Source organism: Carassius gibelio, chromosome B21, assembly GCF_023724105.1.
Source record: "Carassius gibelio isolate Cgi1373 ecotype wild population from Czech Republic chromosome B21, carGib1.2-hapl.c, whole genome shotgun sequence".
Lineage (NCBI taxonomy): Eukaryota > Metazoa > Chordata > Actinopteri > Cypriniformes > Cyprinidae > Carassius > Carassius gibelio.
This window is the reverse complement of record NC_068416.1, coordinates 16964751-16987852: the sequence shown is the minus strand read 5'-3', so window position 1 is coordinate 16987852 and position 23102 is coordinate 16964751. Positions and strand designations below refer to the sequence as shown.

Genomic DNA, 23102 nt, shown 5'->3' with positions numbered 1-23102 from the left:
ACTGTGACACTCCATGACTAAATTGAATCACTTCAATGAAGTCTGTAGGTTATTTGCTGTGAACGCAAAATTCCACCATGTAAATAATGTAATATAGATTATATATTGTGTTACAAAAAATGAAATTTTTCAAAATATTGTACTATTTTGAGATGTGCCATATACTTTTTCGAGCTGCATATGGTGCATCTCAAAATTGTACAATATTTTGAAAAAGTTCATTTTTGGAACATTTCAAAAAGCAAACTTTCATATATTTTAGATTCATTACATGTAAAGTTTGACTTTTTAAGACCTTTTTTTTAATTAGAGCTTACAGCTCATCAAACATCCTGTATATCTCAAAATATCAGAATATTTCCAAAAATATTCCAGAAGGAAACACGATGCATTAAGAGCCAGGGGTGAAAACTTTTGAACAGGATGGAGATGTCCAAATGTTTTTTTTTTTTTGTTTTTTTTGCATTTAATACTGCCATTCGGAAGCAACAGAAGATACTTGCATGTTTCCCAGAAAACAAGTTAAGTACAATTTACCTTCAAAAAATTTTTCACCCGCCGGTTCTTAATGCATCAGGTTTCCTTCTGGAGCGTCAGTGAATGTTTAAACCTTTTTTCCCTCCAATCTCTCACAGTGACTCCCACATAAACCCAGGGCAAGGTCCTGCTCACAAAACACTTAAGCAGAACTGGACTTTTTGTTTAGTCTTTGGCAGGACAAAATCTGGCAGGATTCTTTGCTGTAAATAGACATAGTACAGATGGTTTACCATATACACGTATCAACTGACATATTTACCAAAGGACAGTGATGCTAATAGTGGCCCACACACTATGCAGCTTGTTTTAAGCGTGTTAATTATCTCTGTCCTGCCAATGAATCAGGACAAACAACAGGCCACCCAAGTCAATGGGGATACTGCTGTGCACCCTTATTTCAAAGTGCCTGGTCACCTTAAAGCTTTTCATTGTCAGAACATCATTAAACCTTTTTTTTATTATCTTAATGAATGCAGTCTAATAGCGTGCTCAGTAAATATTTTTAGTTTTTACTGTGTGAATTTACAAATATTTACAACATGAATTTATATCATGCAACTGTGACTGTTACTGTAATTATGACTTTAAATCTCCCAAAGTGACTCTATATGTTGCAATGTGATTGGATCTTGGAATTGCAACTTTATTACTCGTAACAAAGTTGTTATAGTTTAATACAGGGTTTTTAATTTAGTTGGTTTTTATTTCATTTTCAGTTTAAAATTATTTTGTTTTGTTTCCATTATTGTCTGTTGGTTAATAGTTACGTTAGTTTATGGTTTAGTCTTTATTTCTATTTCTCAAATGAGTAATGAGTAATGAGTAAATTACTTGGCAGGGGACAAATTTGTGTTGTTAAAATGATTCCTTATTCAGTCCAACATAACATAATTTTGCCCACATTTTATGGATTTTTGGACAACTGCATGTCCTCTGATGGGTCTTAATACTTGTTCAAATGAGGGTGGGCTTTACTCATTGATGGTAATTCAGACTTGTTGAACTTCTATCATAATTGAATTCTGCAAAGAGTGCAACTGAATTAAGATTCAGTAAAAGCCCTATTTAGAGTATGAATAAAATGTTAAATGGTATTTCTCCATCAGTCACTTATTATCTCTTCACCGTCATTCCTTGTCTGCTTGATTTAAATCAAAGAGGTTATGACTTGATTAAAGGTCCTGCCTCTGATTTGGGAGATGGCCATCTAAATCATCATGTAGAACTTTATGATGGACAGTTACATTTTAGGGAATGCTAGGGCCATTTCATGAAACTGTAGTCCAAAGTATTCAAACCAAAAAAAAGAAAATTCAATATCATGTTAAAATCAAAGGATCATTTCTGTTTCGGTTTGAAGCAATGTGTGATAGTTTCAGTTCAGTTCTTAGGTTTTTTGTTATGTAGTTTCACTTTTAGAGTAAGTTCCAGTAAACTGTAATAACTTTCCTAACTCTCAGGACTTTGGCTTCTTGTGACTTCATTTCTCTGAACTGTGACCTCATGGGATTATGTGACTTTATTCCTCTGTGAATTCATACCTTACAGTGTTACTTTGTTTTATTTTATATTCAAGATAGATTTGTACACATTTTTATTTTATATTGCTTTATTTAAACCTCTATCTCACAATTACCATTTTTATTTTTACTCTGAAAGTGGCGAAAACAGGCTTTGAGTAAAATCTCTTGTAAACATTCAATGGAGAATTCCTGGAAATATCCCGTGTTGATAGTTTGACAGTTTCTTTCAGACTGAATTATTTGGTTTAATTTAGCATGGTTCCATGTAAATAAAACATTTTAGTAATGACACAGTTCCCTTTATTCATAACAAAAAAAGATGATGAATATTTTGGGCCGTGACCCAGGATTAAAAAACATGGTGGACTTAATCACAATGCCAAAAGGTTCATTCTTTGCTTTTTTAGAAAAGCTCACAGAAAAAAGTGCAAGTTTTTAGTGACTCCAGATGATAAGTTGTTCCACTTTAATGCAAAAGCTTCCAAAGCTTCAGCGATTTATTTTAAATTCGGGATCTCAACTCTTCTGATCTTCATAGTCACCGATTTGATTTTGACAAGTGTGCCATTTTTGGTCCAGGTGTCCCAGTGCATATGTGTCTGGGTGGAGAGATCTTGGTCCAGTGGTGAGCCATTCAGATTTGCCTTGCCACACTGATTAAACCACCATCCTGTGTTATTCTGGTTCACACTGCAGCTCTCAACAGCTTTATTAGCAAAAGTGCAGAATGGAGAACAACCGTCATTGTCAACATCAGAGGTACTGAAAGGGGCTGTGTCTTGATTCTGCTCTTGGTCATACCCTCGAAAAGCATCACCTGCAGAAAGAGAAACTGATAGATTACATATTTAATCCAAATTTTCAGTAGATTTCTAGACTGTGCAACTTAATCATCCGCGGGCCCACATGGAATATGTGGACATTATTTGCATTTCCCATGCTAATTTTGTAGAAAAAAGAAGTGTTATAGGAATAATATTTGCTATTGGCTGACCTGCACTACCAGCATATCTGCCAAGGTGTATTGCAAAGAATTTAGTCTCGTCTTCAAGCCAGAAATTGTCATATGAAGCATAGGCGGTGGTGTCATCTTGCGAGACCAGAGACACGTGCAGCTGGAAGCGTGTGTTTCTTTGATTGACAATATTGAAGATTTTTCTCAAACCCAACCAGTGTTCACCTTCAGACACACAGATATATTAAAGTCATTAAATGTATACAGTAACGGTTGTATGAAACCTGTATGAGTCTCTTTCTTCTGTTGAAGACATTCAACCGTTTTTTCCCTAGAATATGGAAGTCAATGATTACTTGTCTGGTTACTAACATTATAAAAATAAAAAAAATCTTCTTTTGCATTCAACAGAAGAAAGAAACTTATACAAGTTTGGAACAACGAGGGTGGATAAATGATGACATAATTTAAATTTTTTGGTGAAATTTCCCATTAACTGACTAACTGTGGCCTACCTGGTAAATGTCCAAATCCATCCAAGTACTGTGACCACATTTGTTTGAAGTCAGTGAGACCATCCATCCGTCTCTGTATTACTGTCCATCCACCCTCCATGTAATCCATCTCACAGAACACCTGTTAGATGGCCAGGTTAAGATACTTAATTCATTATGTGTAAACCTAAAACCATGTTTGATTTGCTTTCAGATTAAAATAACTATGGTTGGAAGTTTTTACACATAACTAAAAGAATGTACTTTCCTCAAAGGAAACATCTGTGTTTTCTGGCTGAATTATATAAATCCCGCTAGGGATTTTTGGAGAAACGGCACCTAGCGTCTCTTGGATGTCACTACAGTCTTTCCCTGTGGAATGAAAGGGAATTCACTATGAGGACGTGTAAATAATAAATATTTTGCAGAACGTTTGACAGCATGTTAAATTTCTCACCGTGGGACTCCATGGGCTTTACCGAAAAGATGTCACTGTTGCTTCTCTGCACATCTGAACTGAGTGTGTTTACTTTGGCCATAAGCTCGGTTATCTAGAAAAGGACATCAAAGCAATGTGTTGAAGAATGCAGAAGAGGATATGCAGTTTGAAAGTTTGGACATTTTAGAATACCTGATTTGACAGAAATTCTGAGGATTTCTGCTGTTCATCAATGAGATCTCTGATCAACTTCCTAGTGTTTCTTGTATATGACACTATGGTATGCTGGAGGTTATCTAAGACAAACAACCTGCATTAAACTCTGTGAGAACTGCAGTGGGTTTAAAAGAGTGACAAAACGTAAATGTGAAGTGTGTGTAAAAAATTGTAATATGTTAGCCTTGACCCCAAAACCAGTCATAAGTAACATGGTTATATTTCTAGCAATAGCCAAAAATACACTGTTGGGGTCAAAATTACTGATTCTTTTTTTATGCCAGAAATCATTAGGATTTTGTTAAGATCATGTTCCATGGAAGTATTTTGTAAATTTCCCAACATAAATATATCAAAACTTAATTTCTGGTTAGTAATATGCATTGCTAAGAACTTAATTTGGACACATTGGTGATTTTCTCACTATATATTTTTTCAATAGTTGTATATCAGCTAAATATTGTCCTATCCTAGCAAATCATACATCAATAGAAAGCTTTATTTATTCTGCTTTATTTCAGACTCGTATGCCTGGTTTTGTGGTACAGGGTCACATACGCATATGCACATGCTCTGAGTGCTGTGCACAAAAAAATTTAACACCTACTACACAAGGAATGTTTCTCATCACGCATTAGCTTTGCAGTCATTTCACATGGCATAGTGCATTTGTCTTTGTCTGCATCTCTGTTATAATGCTCTTTTTGGCCTTGTAGAGAGGCGTCCTCAGATTCCCCAGTCAATATAGCAGGATCATTGCGATTAGTACTGCTAGTATTCTAAGACAAACAAAATATACCACACATTATTACATATTCAGAAGTTGCATTATACAAAAAAATATTCATTTAAAGTATAAGGAATTTGTAAAATAAAATGTAAATATGATTTATTGGATTATTTAACATTAACTTTAATGTACCCTTTTCCAGTTTTTATATAAGCACCATATGTTGCCTTTATTGTGATAAGAATGAAATACTGATAAATATTGCAAGAATATAAATAAAAACTTTAAAGTTTATTAACATTAATTACAGATTAATTACAGAAGGGAGAAGTTTACAACACTCACCACAGCTGATGATGCAAGAAGATGCAGAAATAAAGTGGTCCAGATCATTTTGGTGTACGCAGCGGTCCCACATGTGAAAGTGTGAAGATGTGCTCCTTCCAATGAGACGGCAGTTTTCTCCAGCATTCTCTTGTGGACCGAACTGCCTGTTTGCTTCAGAAGAAAAAAAAAGAAAGAAAGAAAGAAAGAAAACCTCACAAAAACGACAAACAGCTGTTCTCACCTCAACAAAAAGTGTCCAGACCAATTCTGTTTCATTCTAAAGTACTTTTGTTTTATTGTACTCCGACAACATCCTGTATTGGCTATGAAAACCAGATGCTGAAATGTGACACTTCTCTCTGTTGAGGTGGGAATCAGCGGGACCCAGAGCAGCATACGTAAATGCATTCCTTCCAGAAACACATGAAAATCCTGGACATGGAAGAATGAAATGCTGTGAACCTAGAGGATGGCACTAGTAATGACAAAGTAATGGGTTTAATTCTAGTCGATTTATTTAAGCCTGATTCAAACTATATACTGATTTCACTATAAGTTTCTTTGAATAATAGAATGCAAAATGCATTAATGTATAAATGTCCTTTTCATTGTACTCTTGGCATGAAGAAATTCTTGATCATGGTCAAAAGGTTTCATGGTATTGTCATTCATTATACCCTTAAGGAACCCATCTTACGACCCATGCACACCAAGAAAGATACAGTGCCGTGAAAAGTTTTTTGCTCCCTTCTTGTTTCTTAATATTTATTTTTTTGCATATTTAAAAGACTCAAAAAATCTAACAAATTATAATATTACACAAAGATAATGCAAGTAAATACAAAATGCAGTTTTTAAATGATGATTTAATTTAAGGGAAAAAAACCTTCCAAACCTGCCTGGCCCTAAGTGAAAAATGAATTGCTCCCTCTTGCTAAATCATGAAAGATGTGTTTAGAAAGCTGAGTTAAATTTCAATAGCCAAACCCAGGCCTGATTACTGCCAGACCAGCTGAATCAAGAAATCACTTAAATAGATATTGTCTGACAAAGTGAAATATGCTTAAAGAGCAACCTATCACGCCACCATCTAAAGAAATTCAAGAACAAATGAGAAACAAATTTGACATGTTTTAGTCTGGCAAGGGTTATAAAGCCAATTCTAAGGCTTTGGGACTCCAGTGAACCATTTTAGAGCCATTATCCACAAATGAAGAAAACTTTAGAACAGTGGTGAACCTTCCTAGCAGTGGCAACAACAACTCATCCGGGAGGTCATAAAAGAACTCGGAACAACATCTAAAGAACTGAAGGCCTCACTTGCCTCTATGAAAATCAGTGTTCATTCAACAAAGACAAGAAGAACAAGACTGGGCAAAAACAGCATCCATGGAACAGTTAAGCCACTGCTGACCAAAAAGAACACAAAGGCTCATCTCACATTTGCAAAAAAAAAATTACTTGATTATCCCTAAGAAAAATGAGACAAAACTTTTACTTTTTGGAAGGTGTGTGCCCCATTTCTTCTGGCGTAAAACCAACACACATTTCATTAATAAAAGAACATCATACCAACAGTCAAACATGGTGGTGGTAATGTGATGGTCTGGGGCTGCTTTGCAGCTTCATTTACATTTATTCATTTAGCTCAGCTGACGCTTTTATCCAAAGCAACTTACAATCGCTATATATGTCAGAGGTCGGCACGCATCTGGAGCAACTAGGGTTAAGTGTCTTGCTAAGGGACACATTGGTGTTTTACAGACAAATATGCAAAAAGAAAAAAAAGATTTAAGAAAGCAGGAAGGGGACAAATACATTTTCACGGCACTATAACAAAAATGCTTGTCTGCATTTTTAAATGGACTCTTACTGGGTGTCAATGTTCATTAGCTGGAAAAAGTCATTCTGAAATTGATTCCATCATCATCATTATCCATTATCTTCAGTTATCGTCCTAGGAGCGAGCAGGCCTTCTGCTCCCGCGTCATTTTGCACCGTGAGCGCGACTGTCGTCAGTCGTCATGGTAACCGGCGGACAACAGGAAACATGGCGGAAGAGAAACTTTCATTTGAGCAAACGTTCTCTTTCAATTTGCTTTCTACAAAAAAATTCACGTTACAGCAAGATCCTAAGATATCACGACTCCTGATGAAATGGTAAGAATATGCTCTATAGGTGGTACAAGAGGCGCGTCATTAATTTTGTGCTCATTAACACATTTCTGCTTAAAATTGCTTATAGTGTGTGTGATTCTCGACAATATTTTATTAATTTATATGTAAGACATTGGAAATGAAAAACTGATGAATTTGAAAGAAACGGACGAATCTTGTTTTTTCCACTATTTTTCTATTGCTGTACTGTATTATATTTAATTTTATTGTCTTTTTTAATTTTTTAATTTTTCTGTTTTATTCTATTAATCTATTTATTTTTCCTTTATCTGTATATTATCTTTTTGCCTGTGTGTGTGTCTGTATTTTGCACTTTTTCTGCTTTGGAAGCTCCTAACACCAATACAAATACCATACTTGGCAATAAAACTCATTCTGATTGTGATTCGGAAATGAAAAGATGTATAAGTCTCTGCATCCATAAAACACATTAACTAGAAATGTACACATTTTATTACCATGAACTGAATTTCAATTAAGAATTGATGATTTGTGATGCTTTATAAAACATGGCTGCTATCCAAATCACAAACAAATAAGAGAAGAGCAAATAACAATGCCATGAAAAATAGAAAAAAGAAAGAGAAAACCTCCTTGATCAAATGGATGTCTCGCAAAATATGCATATCCATTTTACATCTGCAGCTTATTTTTTTCACTTCAAATCTGTAAGACGTTTTTGATATACAAAAAAAAAATAACATCATGGAAACATGATTCACTCCTAATTAGTCGATGTAATTTGTTTAAAAGACAGATAGGATGTTTCAAAATCAACCCCACAAAATTTAGGGGGAATCCCAAATGAACAGATTCTTGTAAAGCTGTTTTGATTTCTTACCTATATGCATGTCAACCGGATATGTCATTGTAGATTCTTTAGGTAGTTTCCTGATGAGAAACTACCTATTTCACTGAGTAAAATGGGTGAAATTATGTAAAAATTGTGGATTACTTAAGTTACACATTACTGGTATTTTATCAGATGATCAGTATAAAAATGACATAAGATTACATGATTAATTGTTCTTGCACTTTCTATCAAAAATTGATAAATTACCAATTCTTAAATTCATCATTGCTTTTTAGGTCCATGCTAGGTCGAATTAACATCCAGGCCTTCAACTTTGACCAATCTTTCCAGTCTTATAAAAGCAATGACTTTGCTTGGGTAAATATTCACACATGAACTTCGACTTTCTTGGTCACAGCAACATTAAACAGTCAACATTATTATTAGTATTCTTTTATTTTTTATTTTTTTCAGAGTTTCTTTCAAGATCCATGTGTGAAGAACAATTTAAAGGTACTTGATACTGCTGGATCATGGACACCACTGGGTATGTTAATACTTCTGATGATAAGGCATATTGCCATTGGAATTCATTTACAATGTTTTATGTCAATTTATGTATATATCTCCTTTCATCAAGGCTAATAATGGCTCATGGCTTTTTAACCATTCACAGGTAGAGACATCACACATGTAAATGTTGAAGTTGTTCCATGCACAAAGGTGTCAGTAGATATATTCAATCCAATTTACTCAAATGGAATAGTGCGTACATCTGGCCACATTGTCAGATGTTATCATGAAATATACCCAGACTTTGATGAGTTAAGGATGGTATGTATTGTTACATCATTCACTTTTATCAATGATGCTCTCAAACATGGCTGATCATAGTGGTATCAAAAAAATTATTGTTTAACCTCTGTTGTATGGCATGCTCTCTGACAGCTTTTGCTTGAAGAAGATTCTAACAACTATCATATAATCAGTCCAAGTGATCGTCAGGAGTTTTTATTTAGACTGTTCAAGCATTTGGTCTTAGGTGGTGAACTTTGCCAATGTGAGGATGTCATCGATCCCTATATTGAGACAGCAAAAATTATGTACAAAGACTTGGTCAGGTGAGAATTTTACAGACATGTTTGTTCCATTTTAACATTTCACATGAATGTGGGACCAAAATAAGTAAACTGGAGTACACATTAATGTGGATAAATGTTTAATGGAGTAATATCATATAGGATATACACATTTTTTTTTTTTTTAACACATGACGTCTTTACCATGATACCCAAACAAATGTATGGTTGGTTGTCATATGATACATTCTCTTTCATATGTCTTTTACAGTGTTCAAAAGGATCGAGAAACAAAAGAGATCACTGTGGTCACAACAATCTTGAAAGTTTCTGCTCATGTATGTCTCTTATTTCTTGTGCATTATTATCATTAAAGATGCAGAATTCCTTATTATGTTAACATTCCTGTTTTTTTATTTATTAGGATCACAGTGGATTGTGCTACCCATCTGCAACAGAAAATGAGCAGACATTTGCTTACCTCTGTATTGATCCATTCAAAAGGCATGTGTACGTCCTATACCATTCATTTGGTATAGGGGACTTTAAATGAAGGGCCCTAGATCTCATAAAAACACTGAGACATTATTATACACTACAACCACAATCTTTAATTTATGTTAATCAAGTGATGGGAGAACGTTAATTAAATGAACAGTTAAACCTAGAATGAAAACCTTCCAAGAATATAATGTAGCAATTCTGTAAATACATTTTGAATGTAGCTTCATGCTTGAAACATGGTATTTAATAAATTTCAAGTGATAATTTTAAGTGTATGTAATTTCTGCTGAGAAACCGGAACACATCAACGCACTCCACTCGGGCCACACCCATAATCTGAATGGGAGTGTCAATCATGCCCCGAACCTGAGTCAGCAGGTTGTGTCTGAGGGGAACCTCCCAAGGAGGGCCGGCTAACAGATTAACTTATTCAGAGAACCACGTCTGAGTGGGCCAGAACGGGGCCATACCAAACCAATACCAAAGGTGACGGAGGAGACAGGGAAAACCAGAGTGGGCAATGCATAGTCATACTTGAAGCAAACAAGTTCACTTCTACTCGGCTGGACCACTGCCAAATGAGACTCACCACCTGAGGGTGCAATCTTCATTCTCCATTCTCCAGCCTCCAAACTCTGTCTCAAGAACAAGTCCGCTCCTGAGTTCAGGTGACCTGGGATATGGACTGCTCTGACTGACAGGAACTTGGTCTGCACCCAAAGAATAACACATCTCACCAACCTACACAGGGGATGAGAGCGTGAGCCTCCCTTACGAATTAGGTATAAGATCACAGCAGTGTTGCCATCCTGATCTAAATGTGACATCCACTCAATTGGGTTGGGATGAGTAGGGCGGGCCGAGAGCCGCGGGAATGGAGCGAGGCCGGTGGTGTGATTGGAAATGAGCATCACCTGCTCGACCCACTGGTCTCAGAGTCCCACAGAGGAGATCTGATGGATACAAAAGAGGAGTGACGACTGTGAAGGACAAGAGAGGACCATTTTATTTTGTGTTTGGTTTTTATTTGCGTGCGACAGTTGTCCACGAGGGGCTGTCGCACTGTTGTGTGTTTATTTTGTAATTAAAGTTCATTTTGATTGTCCGCCAGTTCCCGCCTCCTTCTTCCCGAGATTATGAAGTTTGTAAACCGTTACATAGGGTAAGAACTGTTTAAGTGCCAGAACAATGCCAGTGTCTAAAAAAATGGCTTTTTTGATTGAGCTAATGCCAGCGACGTTAAGGTGACTCAAACCTCAGACACCCTGGAGCCACAATGGTGCCAGAGATGTGTCCATTCACCATTCAGGCCAGTTCAAAGGAAGAATACAGTATTGCCAAGCTTTATTCCAAAAGCAGGCCTGAGGAACCTGCCTGTGTCTCTTGACAATCTGGCTGCAGAAGTACACATCCTTAGATATATGGTCACAAAACAATCTCCAGTGAGAAAGGATGAACCTCTGCATTAGTATCATTAACTTGCTACTCAAGCACAAGTTTAGGTAACGCAAATCCAAATCAACACAATCAGTCACATTAGAAGTGACAGCATTACTTCCAAAACAGGTAGTACTATAAAGCTGGATAGTGTAACCATACAATAGCCCGATTCTCCTTAATGAGTAACCAAAACACCCAAATTGTGGGAAAAACCTCTGAAACATAAAGTTGATCATAAAGTCAGGCCAGCGCCCAACCAACATCTACTGCAGGACTTTTTACAGTCTGCACCTAAGACCAGTACACAAAACAAAAGTCCGAAGCATAAGCACCAATCAGTTTAACATGCCTGCATTAGTGCAGCATAGAAGTAGAGAGAGAGAGGCATCTGCGAGCAAGGAGAAAGATAGGAAAAACACATCTGCTCACTCTACCACCTGATGTTTTATCACTCTGCCACTATGCTCTGCCACTATCACTAAGCTTCAATAAGAAGGCTCGCTATAAGAAACTCTTCATACATGAGCTCATCCCTGAATTTGTTTCAGCTTGATGCAGCAGCAGCAGAGCTGAAAGAAATTGTATTAGTAATTAGTCGGGCAAACTAATGCTTGGTAGCATGAAATTTCAAAAACATCATGCACAACAAAAATATGCTGCAGGACTCCTAAGAGTCCACACCTAAAAGCAGTACATGAACAAGAGTGGGAAGCATAAGCACCAACTCAAATGAACATGTCTGCATTAGTGCAGTGTCTCAAGTTTTAGAGAGAGATAGGAAAAACCATCTGCTCACCATGTTATTGTCACGATCATTAGCTGGAGTGCCCACGAACTTACGCACTGCAGAACATAAAGCACCAATTCGAAACCTTAATATGGACTATGCAATTGCGAGACATTATGTACAAGCTAATCACGGCTCTAATGCATCCTTAAAATTTTGGGGGATTGAAAGAATTCTACCCTCCAAACGAGGCGACGATATAATCAAGTACCTACTACAAAGAGAGGCATTCTGGATTTTCACTCTTAACACAGTGGAACCTAATGGTCTGAATGAGGAACTGAGCCTCTCATGTTTTTTGTAATTCACACTGGAGTACACCTGAGTGCCTAATTATGATTAATTAATTGATGTACCACACCCATCTAGGCTTGTGGCCAATGATTTGCACTTCAATGTTATAAAATCTGTATGTTGCCTTTCATTGTTTGACTCTGAAGAAGACGCATGAGCGTCGAAACGTTAGTCATTTTTTTTATCAATAAATTATTCAAAACATTGTGTGCTCCGGTTCTGTTTCCTTGGTCCGAGCTTGACCTTGGTTTTCCTCTTTTGAATATTGGGTCCTGTTCCGTGAGCACCAACCAGGCTGAAGCACTGTAGAGGGCTTCTATTCAGTAGAGGGCAATCCACTCAGGATCATTCCACCAATCAAACACCAGATGTCACCATATCACTTGGACACTAGCACCTCTCATCTGTTGCACCACACCCAAACTACATCTTCCACGAGCCTCTGCATCACTATCACCTTGTCACACCTGCAACTCATTCATCAGCTAATCTTCTTGCCACACCTGCACCTCATTTACACATACATATAAGCAGCACTCACACACAGCCACATTGCGAAGTCTTGTTTAGCCAGTCTGACATTTCGGAGCGTTTTTCCTTGTGTTTGTTTATAAAGTACCTGACCTTTGGATTGTTCATACCGACTCTGATTTTCTGCTGCCTGTCACGACATCTGCTTGTTTCTGTTATCGATTCTGGTTATCCTTAACATACCTGACGCCGTTACTGATCATTGCCTGTCTGACGATTCTCATAACTAAAGTTCTGCATATATAACCGAACGTCTCTGTCTCCTCATTACAGAAGGTCAGTCATGAATCCAGTAAGCCAACTTATGTGTTTACGTCAGGGAATTTGGCCCATCGAGGACTATGGGAAGAACTTTATTCAGTTGGCCCATTTATCTATCATGGACGAGATATGCCTGATGATATTTTTTTCATGGTGGCTTATCTGAGCCACTCGGCTCACTCATGCCTTTGCATGATCCTCACTGGACTCTGCAGTATTATTGATCTGGCACGCCAACTGAGCAGCTCCGCATATACTGTGGGTGTTGTGGAGGAGGAACACCGCACTTTTGCAGTATCCACCACTCCTGAGCCTTGTCCTGTTATGGCCGCCAGCCCAGCGCCTCTGCACAAGGTGGCCGCCAGCCCAGCGCCACTGCACAAGATGACTGCCAGCCCCATCGACTTTCCAGAGTCAAGTTAGGTCCCCGTCAACTTCCCAGAGTCAGGTCAAGTCACTACTAACACCCAAAAGTCAGGTAAAACAACAGTTGATCTTCATGAGCCAAGTCAAATCACCAATGATCTTCATGAGCCAAGTCAAATCACCAATGATCTTCATGAGCCAAGTCAAATCACCAATGATCTTCATGAGCCAAGTCAAGTCACCAATGATCTTCATGAGCCAAGTCAAGTCACCAATGATCTTCATGAGCAAAATCAAGTCACAGTTGATCTTCCGGAACCCAGTCAAATCACCACAGGTCTACAAGAGCCTCGTCATCTCTCCGCCGAACCCCCAGAGCCTCGTCACATCTCAGCCGAACTTCCAGTGCCCTGTCACATCTCAGCCGCACTTCCACAGCTCTCGTCCTCTCCAGTCACAGCCATGGAGGCCGTCTATGAGCTCTCATTCGTTCCGGACATGGTTTCGGAGGCCATCCAACAACTCTTTCTGTCCTGTCACGGCCACGGAGGTCCTCCATGAACTCACTGCCTGCCCTGTCAAAGCCACGGAGGCCAGCTACCATCTCATCATGGCCACGGAGGCCGTTTTTAACCTGTTTATGTTCTCGGTTGCAGTCCCACCTGACCAGACTTGCTCTCCTGTGCCATCGACTCCACTGTGGTGGTCCTCTGCTCCGCCCTGGTACGCTTCTGTCCCATCTGCTCCGTTGTGGTGGTCCTCTGCTCTGCCCTGGTGGGCTTCTGTCCCGTCTTCTCGGCTTTGGTCATCTGCTCCACCCTGGTGGGCTTCTTTCCCGTCTTCTCGGCTGTGGTGGTCCTCTGCCCTGGTGGGCTTCTGGTCCCATCTGCTCAGCTATGGTGGTCCTCTGCTCCACCCTGGTGGGCTTCTGTCCCATCTTCTCGACTGTGGTGGTCCTCTACTCCGCCCTGGTGGGCTCCAGCTCCACCTGCTCCGCTCTGATGGGCTCCCACGCCACCTGATCTGCCAGGGTGGGCCCCTGTTCCCGAGTTAGGCCCAGGGTGGGCCCCTGTTCCCGAGTTAGGCCCATGACTGGCCCCTGTTCCCGAGTTAAGCCCTGTTCCCGAGTTAAATCCACGGCGGGTCCCTGTTCCTGAGTTAAACCCTGTTCCCGAGTTAAGTCCATGGCAGGCCCCTATGTTAGGCCCAGGAAGGGCACCTGTTTTCCCGAGTTAGGCCCCGGTCCCAGCCCCTCATCTCCCACACAGACCTGGCCCTCCGTCCCTTCCCTCTGTTCAGTCTCCGCTCCACCGCCCTCCTAGATTGTTTTGGGGTGTGTCACGATCATTAGCTGGAGTGCCCACGATATTCAGTAGAAGTTCAGTTCACCCATTCCACCCATCAAACACCAGATGTCACCATATCCCTCATTTGCACCTCATTTACACATACATATAAGCAGCACTCACACACAGCCACATTGCGAAGTCTTGTTTAGCCAGTCTGACATTTCCGAGCATTTTTCCTTGTGTTTGTTTCTTCAGTACCTGACCTTAGGATCGTTTACACCGACTCTGATTTTCTGTTGCCTGCTTGCCTGCTTGTTTCTGTTATCGATTCTGGTTATCCCTAACATACCTGACACTGTTACTGATCATTGCCTGTCTGACCATTCTCATAATTAAAGTTCTGCATATTGATCCGAACGTCTGTCTCATCATTTCAGTAATAGCCTGTTGAGAATACTCTTATTCGTGAGCTCATACACAACACGTCTTCATCGTACGATTCACAACTGAAATGAGCTTCCGAAGTATTCCATAAATCAAGATTGACAAAGACAACTGGGTCCACATTGTGCTCCTCGTCCGTTGAACTTTAAAAGAAACTAGCTGAGAACATGAAAGATCGTTCTACGGGCAATGGAAAATCTGCTTCATGAAGGAAATCTGATGAAATGGTGTGCAGCACACTGATATAGCATGAAGCCTGTGTTAAGCCTCTGTTATACTTTTCCGAGTCCGCTAGTGTCCGCTATGGTGCACAGAGGCTCTTAGCGGACAACAGCGTGTGGTCAGTATACTTCAAAAGCACAATTGCACATGTGCAGACAGTGTGAAAAAGCCCATTGCTACTCGAACCTGTGCAATCCGTCAATAAAAGAATATAAAGAAAGCAAGATGTGCAATTATTCTGGGCAATTGTTTGTTGCAGAGTGGACCGTCAGCATATGCTTTTGGAAGAAGTCCGTGTCTGCGCTGTATGGTCTGGAATGTACACACGAAAAGTATAAACAGAGGCTTTATACTTCCGCATGAACGATCCAGAACTGCACACGGCAACACGGATGTAGACAACTTGTATTTATACTACCAAAAGTGTATGTGCACAAAAAATGGGAGGCATTCTGTCATCTGCTCAGAGCATTCGTGCACACTCTCCGATGACTATTTTTACGTCACGTCTACCTAGCGGTCCATAGTGGACTCGCAGACACGGAAAGAATAACAGAGGCTTTAAGTGTTGTATGTGTTGGGCGGTGCTTAATCGCTATTGGCCATGAATAGGCGAGATGGCATAAGGACTCCAGACATTTGTCACACCAAAGGCGTTCTCAAAGTGACCATTGTTGCAGCATTGAAGTGAACAAGTAAATTTTTATATTTAATAAAGAACTAGTAGGAATTACGAAATTGGGTAGGGGCTTCTCAAATCGAAGACTGCATGACTCTCATGCTACATCATCAAAAGTCGCTGAAGGAAGTTTTTAGCCTATGAGATTTTCGAGTGGGTAGAGCATAAATGTCACACCATAGGATAAATGAAAGATGAGTAGTCAGATACAAGTTTCAGTTGCACTCAAAAAACAACTAACAACAGACACAATTTTAAAGCATTGAAGTAGCCTACAGCACAACAAACTGAGATCAATACAATAGCTGAAGTTTGCTGTTAAAGGGGGGGTGAAATGCTCGTTTTCACTCAATATCCTGTTAATCTTGAGTACCTATAGAGTAGTACTGCATCCTTCATAACTCCAAAAAGTCTTTAGTTTTATTATATTCATAAGAGAAAGATAGTCTGTACCGATTTTTCCCGGAAAAACACGACCGACTGGAGGCGTGACGTGTGGGCGGAGCTAAAAATTCACGAGCGCATGTAGGCTTTTGCGTTGAGAGCGTTTGGAAGCTGTGACATTACCTTGAGGAAAAAAACATCATCCAAAACAAACCATGGCTAACAGTCAGATTCAGCCGTTTATTTATGATCCAGAATCAGATCCCGAGGCTGAAACTGAACGAGAGCAGCAGCAGCAACGACTCGCTCCTAGCGGGGCTTGAACCCGGGTCTCCGGCATGGTAGGCGGACGCACTAACAAGGAGGCAGAGATATTTTAAGCAGTTTTACTCACCGCCTGTGGTTCCAACACACGATCGTGACCCTTTTTCATTGCATCATCCTTAAGAAATAAACGATATGCAAATCCGTCGTCAAACTGGGCCTTGTTTGTAAAACAAGCATCTTCAAAATGCAGGGAACAAACACAAACACTTGCACAACTCCGTTGATGCTCTGTAAAAATAAACACCATCCACTGGTCCCTTAATGTTGTTTTTTCTTTGGTAATCTGTGCAGGGTTGTCTTGCCCTGGCAACCAAAAACACACTCCTTTTGTGACATTTCGCGACGCTCTCGCTCTGATCAGTGAATGTCTGTGCTCAGCCTCTCAGTGCTTTGCTATACGGGAACGCGCGCTCTTCCAGCAGATGTTCCCTTAGGACCCATATAAGGAAATTCCGCTCCATCTAACGTCACACAGAGCCATACTCAAAAAAACTTTCAGAAACTTGTGACAAACCGGAAGGAGTATTTTTGGAACAGAAATACTCTTCAAACGTACAAAATTAATTTTTGAAACTTTGTCCATGTTTAGAATGGGAATCCAACTCTTTAAAAGTGTAAAAAACTCAGTATTCATGAAATAGCATTTCACCCCCCCTATAACATTACACAAAAATACCTGCAATCATTCAGCCATGGAAGACTGCACAAAACGTAAAAAATAACTACATATGTAGTTTAAGCATAAGTCTGCGAATGGCCAAAAATATATAACGTTACCGTTTTTTTTCTCAGTTCCATACGCTTGTCCCGAAAACTTATCACTATTCAAACAGAAAAATCGGAGAAAACGAAAATGTTAAAACACTTATGTCAGTCCGAAGGCAGATTTGTTTCGCGTCCTTGACTGGTGCATTTAAAAGATCCTGTCACCCACAATCCACATTTCAATTCACGAAAATAAACTGAAGGAAAACGAGTCAGTACTGAGCTTGTCTGAATTTAGTATGAAATCTAAGACAAAATAAATATGTTTTCGTACATGTGTCACGCTGTCTAGTCTCTCGGTGTTTCTCAATGTCAAGGAAGGATCCTCGGAAGCCAGTATTTTGAGTATGCTACGTCATCGACATCCGTCGAAGGACTGTTCCAATGTCGAGGATCCTCGGAATTGAGTCCTTCGTTCGAAGAATATCCCATACACAGGAAAGGATGCATATGTGTATCCTTCACGCTCTTCGAGCTCTCAAATCACACACAATCCTATGCGCGCAGCTTTGCTATCTAACGTTAGTTCAAAAATTTAAAAATGTTGAACATTAACGTAGTTGGAGCGTTAACGGTTATTTACGTTACCAAACATTTGTTATAACTGTAGTAAATATAAGTAAAGTTTGACGATTAAATGCCAGTACAAATTACTACCGAATTGATATTGTAAATTATACAAATACAAATGGTTAACTGAACCGGACCTGTCATTTAACAATTGGTTGCGTCAACGGCATTTCTTTTATAAATAACTAGTTAAGTAGTCCAAAGTAATTTAATGATACCATTCACAGCGTTATTCAAACGGACCTTTTCACTGACGTAATGACGCAATTACGTGCACTTGCTAGCCTGTTCCATTTACGTGTTTTCTGTATGCTAAAGAGGAGTCTCACCTAGCCTCTGAAGGAAGTGACTTGGAAGGATCAGTCCTACCAAGGAAGTATCCTTGACATTGAGAAACGCCTTCTGTTTCCCTGGGTGTCCACTAGTGGGCTCACTTCCCCTTAGGCACTTTAGATTAGATTAGATTAGATTAGATTCAACTTTATTGTCATTATGCAGAGTACAAGTACAGAGCTAATGAAATGCAGTTAGCATCTAACCAGAAGTGCAAGAATATAGTGTTTTATATACATAAAAGTGCAGAGTAAGTAAAGCTATGATATACAGAATGTACAGTGGAGTTGCTATATACAGTATTGAGCAGAGTATATACAGAGTATACATATGAATGCAATGTAGATATTGTATGTACATTATGAACAGAGCAATGAAGGATTATATATACATTATGAATAGCAGGAATGTGAGAACAGTGGTAATAAATACAGTTGAATGAGTGTGCAAAGTATTGTTGAACAATCTATTATATGCAAAATAACAGTAGTGCAATGATTTTTTGTAGAAATAGTCTACTGTGCTTGTACAGTAACCACTTAGACAGTTTATTGTGTAATGGATTTAACCATGTGCAGTCTGTGCAAAATATGAGTAGTGCAATACATGTATGTAAAGTACTGTGACCAGTGCAGTAAAAGACAAGGGGCAGGTTAGATAGGTGGTGCGGTATTCAGAAGTGTCACAGCCTCAGGAAAGAAGCTCTTCCTGAGCCTACTAGTTCAAGAGCGTAGGCTTCTGTAACGTCTGCCGGATGGAAGGAGGGTGAAAAGTCCATGGTTAGGGTGAGAGGCATCCTTGATGATGTTTCTTGCCCTGCCCAGACAGCGCTTCTGATAAATGTTCTCGATGGATGTTAACTGGGTGCCGGTGATCCATTGAGCAGTTTTCACCACCCGCTGGAGTGCTTTGCGGTCAGATGCGGAGCAATTGCTGTACCACACTGAGATGCAGTTTGTGAGTATGCTCTCAATGGTACAGCGGTAGAATTCAGCAAGGATCCTGGGACTGAGATGAACTTTTTTAAGGCTCCGTAAGAAGTAAAGGCGCTGCTGAGCCTTTTTGACCAGGGTGGAGGTGTTTAGGGACCAGGTGAGGTCATCTGAGATGTTGATGCCAAGGAACTTGAAACTTTACACACGCTCCACTACAGCTCCGTTGATGTAGATGGGTGTGTGTGCATGATTCCTAGTCCGCCTAGTCCGAACTTCACCGTAGGCACTACAATTCCCACTAGCCTTGTCCCTTCATCACAGTAATTGCACTCCTGCTAATTGCACCAGGTGCCTTCACTTAATTGTCATTAGCCTCCCTATATTTACCAGTCTTTTCCTGTTCTCTGTATGGAGTCCTTTCCTTTTTTGTGATCCTGTCTTCACGTCCTCCGAGTTTCCTCATATTCCAAGTTCCCGTTTCCTTTCCTGTTCTTTGTTTGTTTGTTTTTGGACTACATTCTGGTTTTGACCCTGGCTTGTATTTGACCAAATCTGCAATTTAATCTCTCTCTCCCTGTGTCTTACTGGGTCGCAATCGTCACAACATGAAAGCAATTGGTATCTTTTGTTTTGTTGTAAATTACAATCACTACATTGTAAGAAGTAACCAAGCCGGCACATGACCGACCTTCAATGTTGAAATATGGTTGAAATAAGGTCAGTTGTGGTTTCAACATTTAAAGATGAATGGTTCAAAAACTTCCAGCGCATGACCAACTTTCAACATTGAAATATAGTTTAAATAAGGTCAGTTGTTTTAACGAACGAATGCTAAAAATGTTTAATGCTAAATTGTTGATTTGGTTGATTTTAATAGCATTTTAAAATATTTTAGTCATGATACCTATTCTAAAATCTAAAGGTATCATTAGCAACAATAAAACTATACATTTCGCTACTTTATCACATTGAAACAACTCCTATTGGTAGTTTTATTTTATAACTTGACTGTGAGCTGCTGCTCAACTGACTGCTCTGTCAGTCCCGAATTATTTAATATTTTCCTGTTTTTTTTATATTTTATTTTTACATGTCAATGGAGGACAAAAACTGTGAACACAAGAAAGGTCAGATGTGTTCTGCGAGGTCCTGCAAACATACTGGCAAAATGAGGTAAGAAAATTGCTATCTTTATTATCTTTTGAAAATAGTAAAGTATAACCAGTTTACAAATGGGTAACATTAGCTTAAAGGACATGTAACCTGCAGAAGATAAATAAATACCTGTGTGTGAATTTTTGCACTGCTTTATCACAGATGATCAGATGCTTACCTAACGTGTTCCTGGTAAGTTATGTATTAATATCTGTCTTTTAAAGATTTTTCCACATTTTCCTGATATGAATCCCATGCATTAGGTGTGTTATAAATGTTTTTATTCTAATAATAGTTTCAAAGTTTTTCAGTTTTTAAGAATTAATGAAAATGAATTTAAAAAAAATTAGGATTGTTTAAAGCCATGGTTCTCAAAGTGTCAGCCCCCCTTTAGTTGTTACACAGGTGAATCACTAAATTAAACTAATTAATGTTAATAGACTTTAATTTAATCTCTTTTTTTGTACATTTAAGTACATTACAGTTAATGTGCAGTACAGTTATGTAACTTTTGTTACATAATTACATTTAAAATTAATGATGATTGAATGATTTTTGGTGACAAATCTTATTTTGACCCATATTTTGGGAAAATTTTTCAATTTTTCCAAAACTCAACTGTACACTGTGGGCAAATTTACTACCCTTTCATTATGTTTGTGGATGAAAACATCCACTAAATTAAACTGCTGTAAAATGTATCAGATAAATACATTTTTTTCAATTTTTTTTGCATAAATCTATTAATCAACATCAGTCCTGATCAAAACTACCAAATGTTTTTTTAAAAATCCAAGATTTTAAGTCTTTAATTACCAAGTTAATAAATTATGTCACTGATTTGGGGAAAAAACACACAAAATTACATATTTTTAATATAAAAAGTGATTGTGGACTGGATATTTTTTAACCTTTTATCACGGTCTTGGGCATGTCAAAGATTAGTAACAAGACTGGCTTTGATGCATTGTTAGTTTTTGTACAGCATTATATTAAAAAAAATTCTCCATTATTTGTTGTTGGTGGCTGTTTTTGCCCCATTGACTCCCATTATAACAAATGTGTTTGATTGCAAAGCCATAACACCATATAATCATGCATTCTTGATTGTTTGTGGTTTTCCCTTTTGGGAAGAGGTAAAATTTGTTATTTTTACAGTTGATCACTAGGTGGGACTATTAACCCTTTAGATAGGCCTGTGCAAAAAAAGGCTTAGTTTCTGGCTTGTATATGGAGTTATATGGAGTATAACAGCAAATTATAGTGTTTGTGTGTGTGTGAGATTCTTGATTGTTGGTCGTTTTCCCTGTTGGGAAGAGGTAACATTTGTTATTTTTTACAGTTGATCACTAGGTGGGACCATTAACCCTTTAGATACGCCAGTGCAAAAAAAAGGCTTAGTTTCTGGCTTTTATATGGAGTTAAATGTCTTTTGCATCGTTTATAAATATTTCTGCCATGAATGGTGATTATAATTCACATCAAATCAAGTTATTGCTAAGACTCCTGCTGACTGAAAGTGAGTTTTGAGCTAAACGTATTAAAAAGTGTTTATTGCTGGTGTTATAGCTGTTTTTACTTTCTGAAATGATCCGCAGCGAAGACTCTATATTTTTTTATAAAAGCTCCCGAACAAAAATCATTAGGCTATTATATTTTTTGATGATATGCTACGTGGAGCTAAACTCTCAGACAAGAGGACAGATAAAATATGTTACTAAATAAATACACAATTGTGATAGAGAATAAGACGCTGACGTCTGATTTCTCCAAGGATTTATCATGTTTACTATGGTAGTGTTAATGTTTAGCGTCCATAGTCTTTTACATCGCTTAGAAATATTTCTGCCTTGTTTAGTGATTGTAATCCACATCGGATCGAGTTATTTCAATCACTCGCTGTTGACTAAGAGTGAGTTTTGAGATCAACTTATTTGTCTTTAAGTCTTTAATACTGGTGTTAAAGCTGTTATCTTTCTGAAATGATCTGCGCTGACGCTCTCCAGACTCTGAGAATTTCTGCCTTTGTTCATAACCACTCTAGCCCCAGCTGGCCTGCTTTGGCCTAAGGTTTTTGTCGGACCAAAAAGCCCTGGCCGTTGGACCCAAGGAAGCCCTGACAAGGCACGATCAAGCCCCGGAAGTGACAGTGGAAACGCGACTGGCCCTGGCACGCACTGTCACGCCCGGTTTAAGCCTGACAGTGGAAACGTGGCTACTGAGACTTGTCATGGCACTTGTATACTGTTGTTGTTGTTGTTCTCTTGTTGACCTGACTGCTTCTATTGTTCTCATTTGTAGGTCACTTTGGATAAAAGCGTCTGTTAAATTATTACATGTAAATGTTTATACAGGACGGTACAGAAAGTGCACAAGTGAGAGAGAGTGGAGAGGACGGCGTCAGAATGGACCTAGTGCTGGGATACTTTCAAGGATCACCCGAAGCACAACCAACTGTAAGCAAGAGGCTGTTAGTTTTAACCTTTTAGAGTCCGCTGTGGTAGAAATCTCATTCTGCATCCCCCACGGTAAAGAAGACACA

At 38.8% G+C, this 23102-nt stretch overlaps 2 protein-coding genes across 2 annotated transcripts; one reads left to right on the top strand and one right to left on the bottom strand.

The window, feature by feature from the left end:
* Positions 1-440: 440 nt before the first annotated feature.
* angptl5 (angiopoietin-like 5) lies at positions 441-5558 on the bottom strand. Its single transcript, XM_052587950.1, has 9 exons — positions 5466-5558; positions 5243-5395; positions 4775-4946; positions 4144-4247; positions 3970-4063; positions 3783-3884; positions 3534-3656; positions 3058-3243; positions 441-2880 (listed from the first exon to the last, which is right to left on the bottom strand). Exons 2-9 carry the CDS (start codon positions 5366-5368, stop codon positions 2561-2563), a joined length of 1227 nt encoding a protein of 408 aa, XP_052443910.1. The 5' UTR covers positions 5369-5395; positions 5466-5558; the 3' UTR covers positions 441-2560.
* Positions 5559-5566: 8 nt separating this feature from the next.
* cfap300 (cilia and flagella associated protein 300) lies at positions 5567-11167 on the top strand. Its single transcript, XM_052587951.1, has 7 exons — positions 5567-7384; positions 8492-8573; positions 8670-8742; positions 8872-9029; positions 9144-9316; positions 9546-9612; positions 9699-11167. The coding sequence occupies exons 1-7, from the start codon at positions 7275-7277 to the stop codon at positions 9825-9827; spliced, it is 792 nt and encodes a 263-aa protein (XP_052443911.1). The 5' UTR covers positions 5567-7274; the 3' UTR covers positions 9828-11167.
* Positions 11168-23102: the final 11935 nt, after the last annotated feature.

Coding starts and splice junctions, on each gene's coding strand:
- angptl5 (XM_052587950.1), bottom strand. CDS start 5,368: ATGCTGGAGAAAACTGCCGTCTCATTGGAAGGAGCACATCTTCACACT. Junction 4,248..4,774: donor TGAGAAACATTCCTTGTGTA/GTAGGTGTTAAA, acceptor TGTTTGTCTTAG/ATAACCTCCAGCATACCATA. Junction 2,881..3,057: donor CAGATATGCTGGTAGTGCAG/GTCAGCCAATAG, acceptor CTCTTTCTGCAG/GTGATGCTTTTCGAGGGTAT.
- cfap300 (XM_052587951.1), top strand. CDS start 7,275: ATGGCGGAAGAGAAACTTTCATTTGAGCAAACGTTCTCTTTCAATTTG. Junction 8,743..8,871: donor TGGATCATGGACACCACTGG/GTATGTTAATAC, acceptor AACCATTCACAG/GTAGAGACATCACACATGTA. Junction 9,613..9,698: donor TCTTGAAAGTTTCTGCTCAT/GTATGTCTCTTA, acceptor TTTATTTATTAG/GATCACAGTGGATTGTGCTA.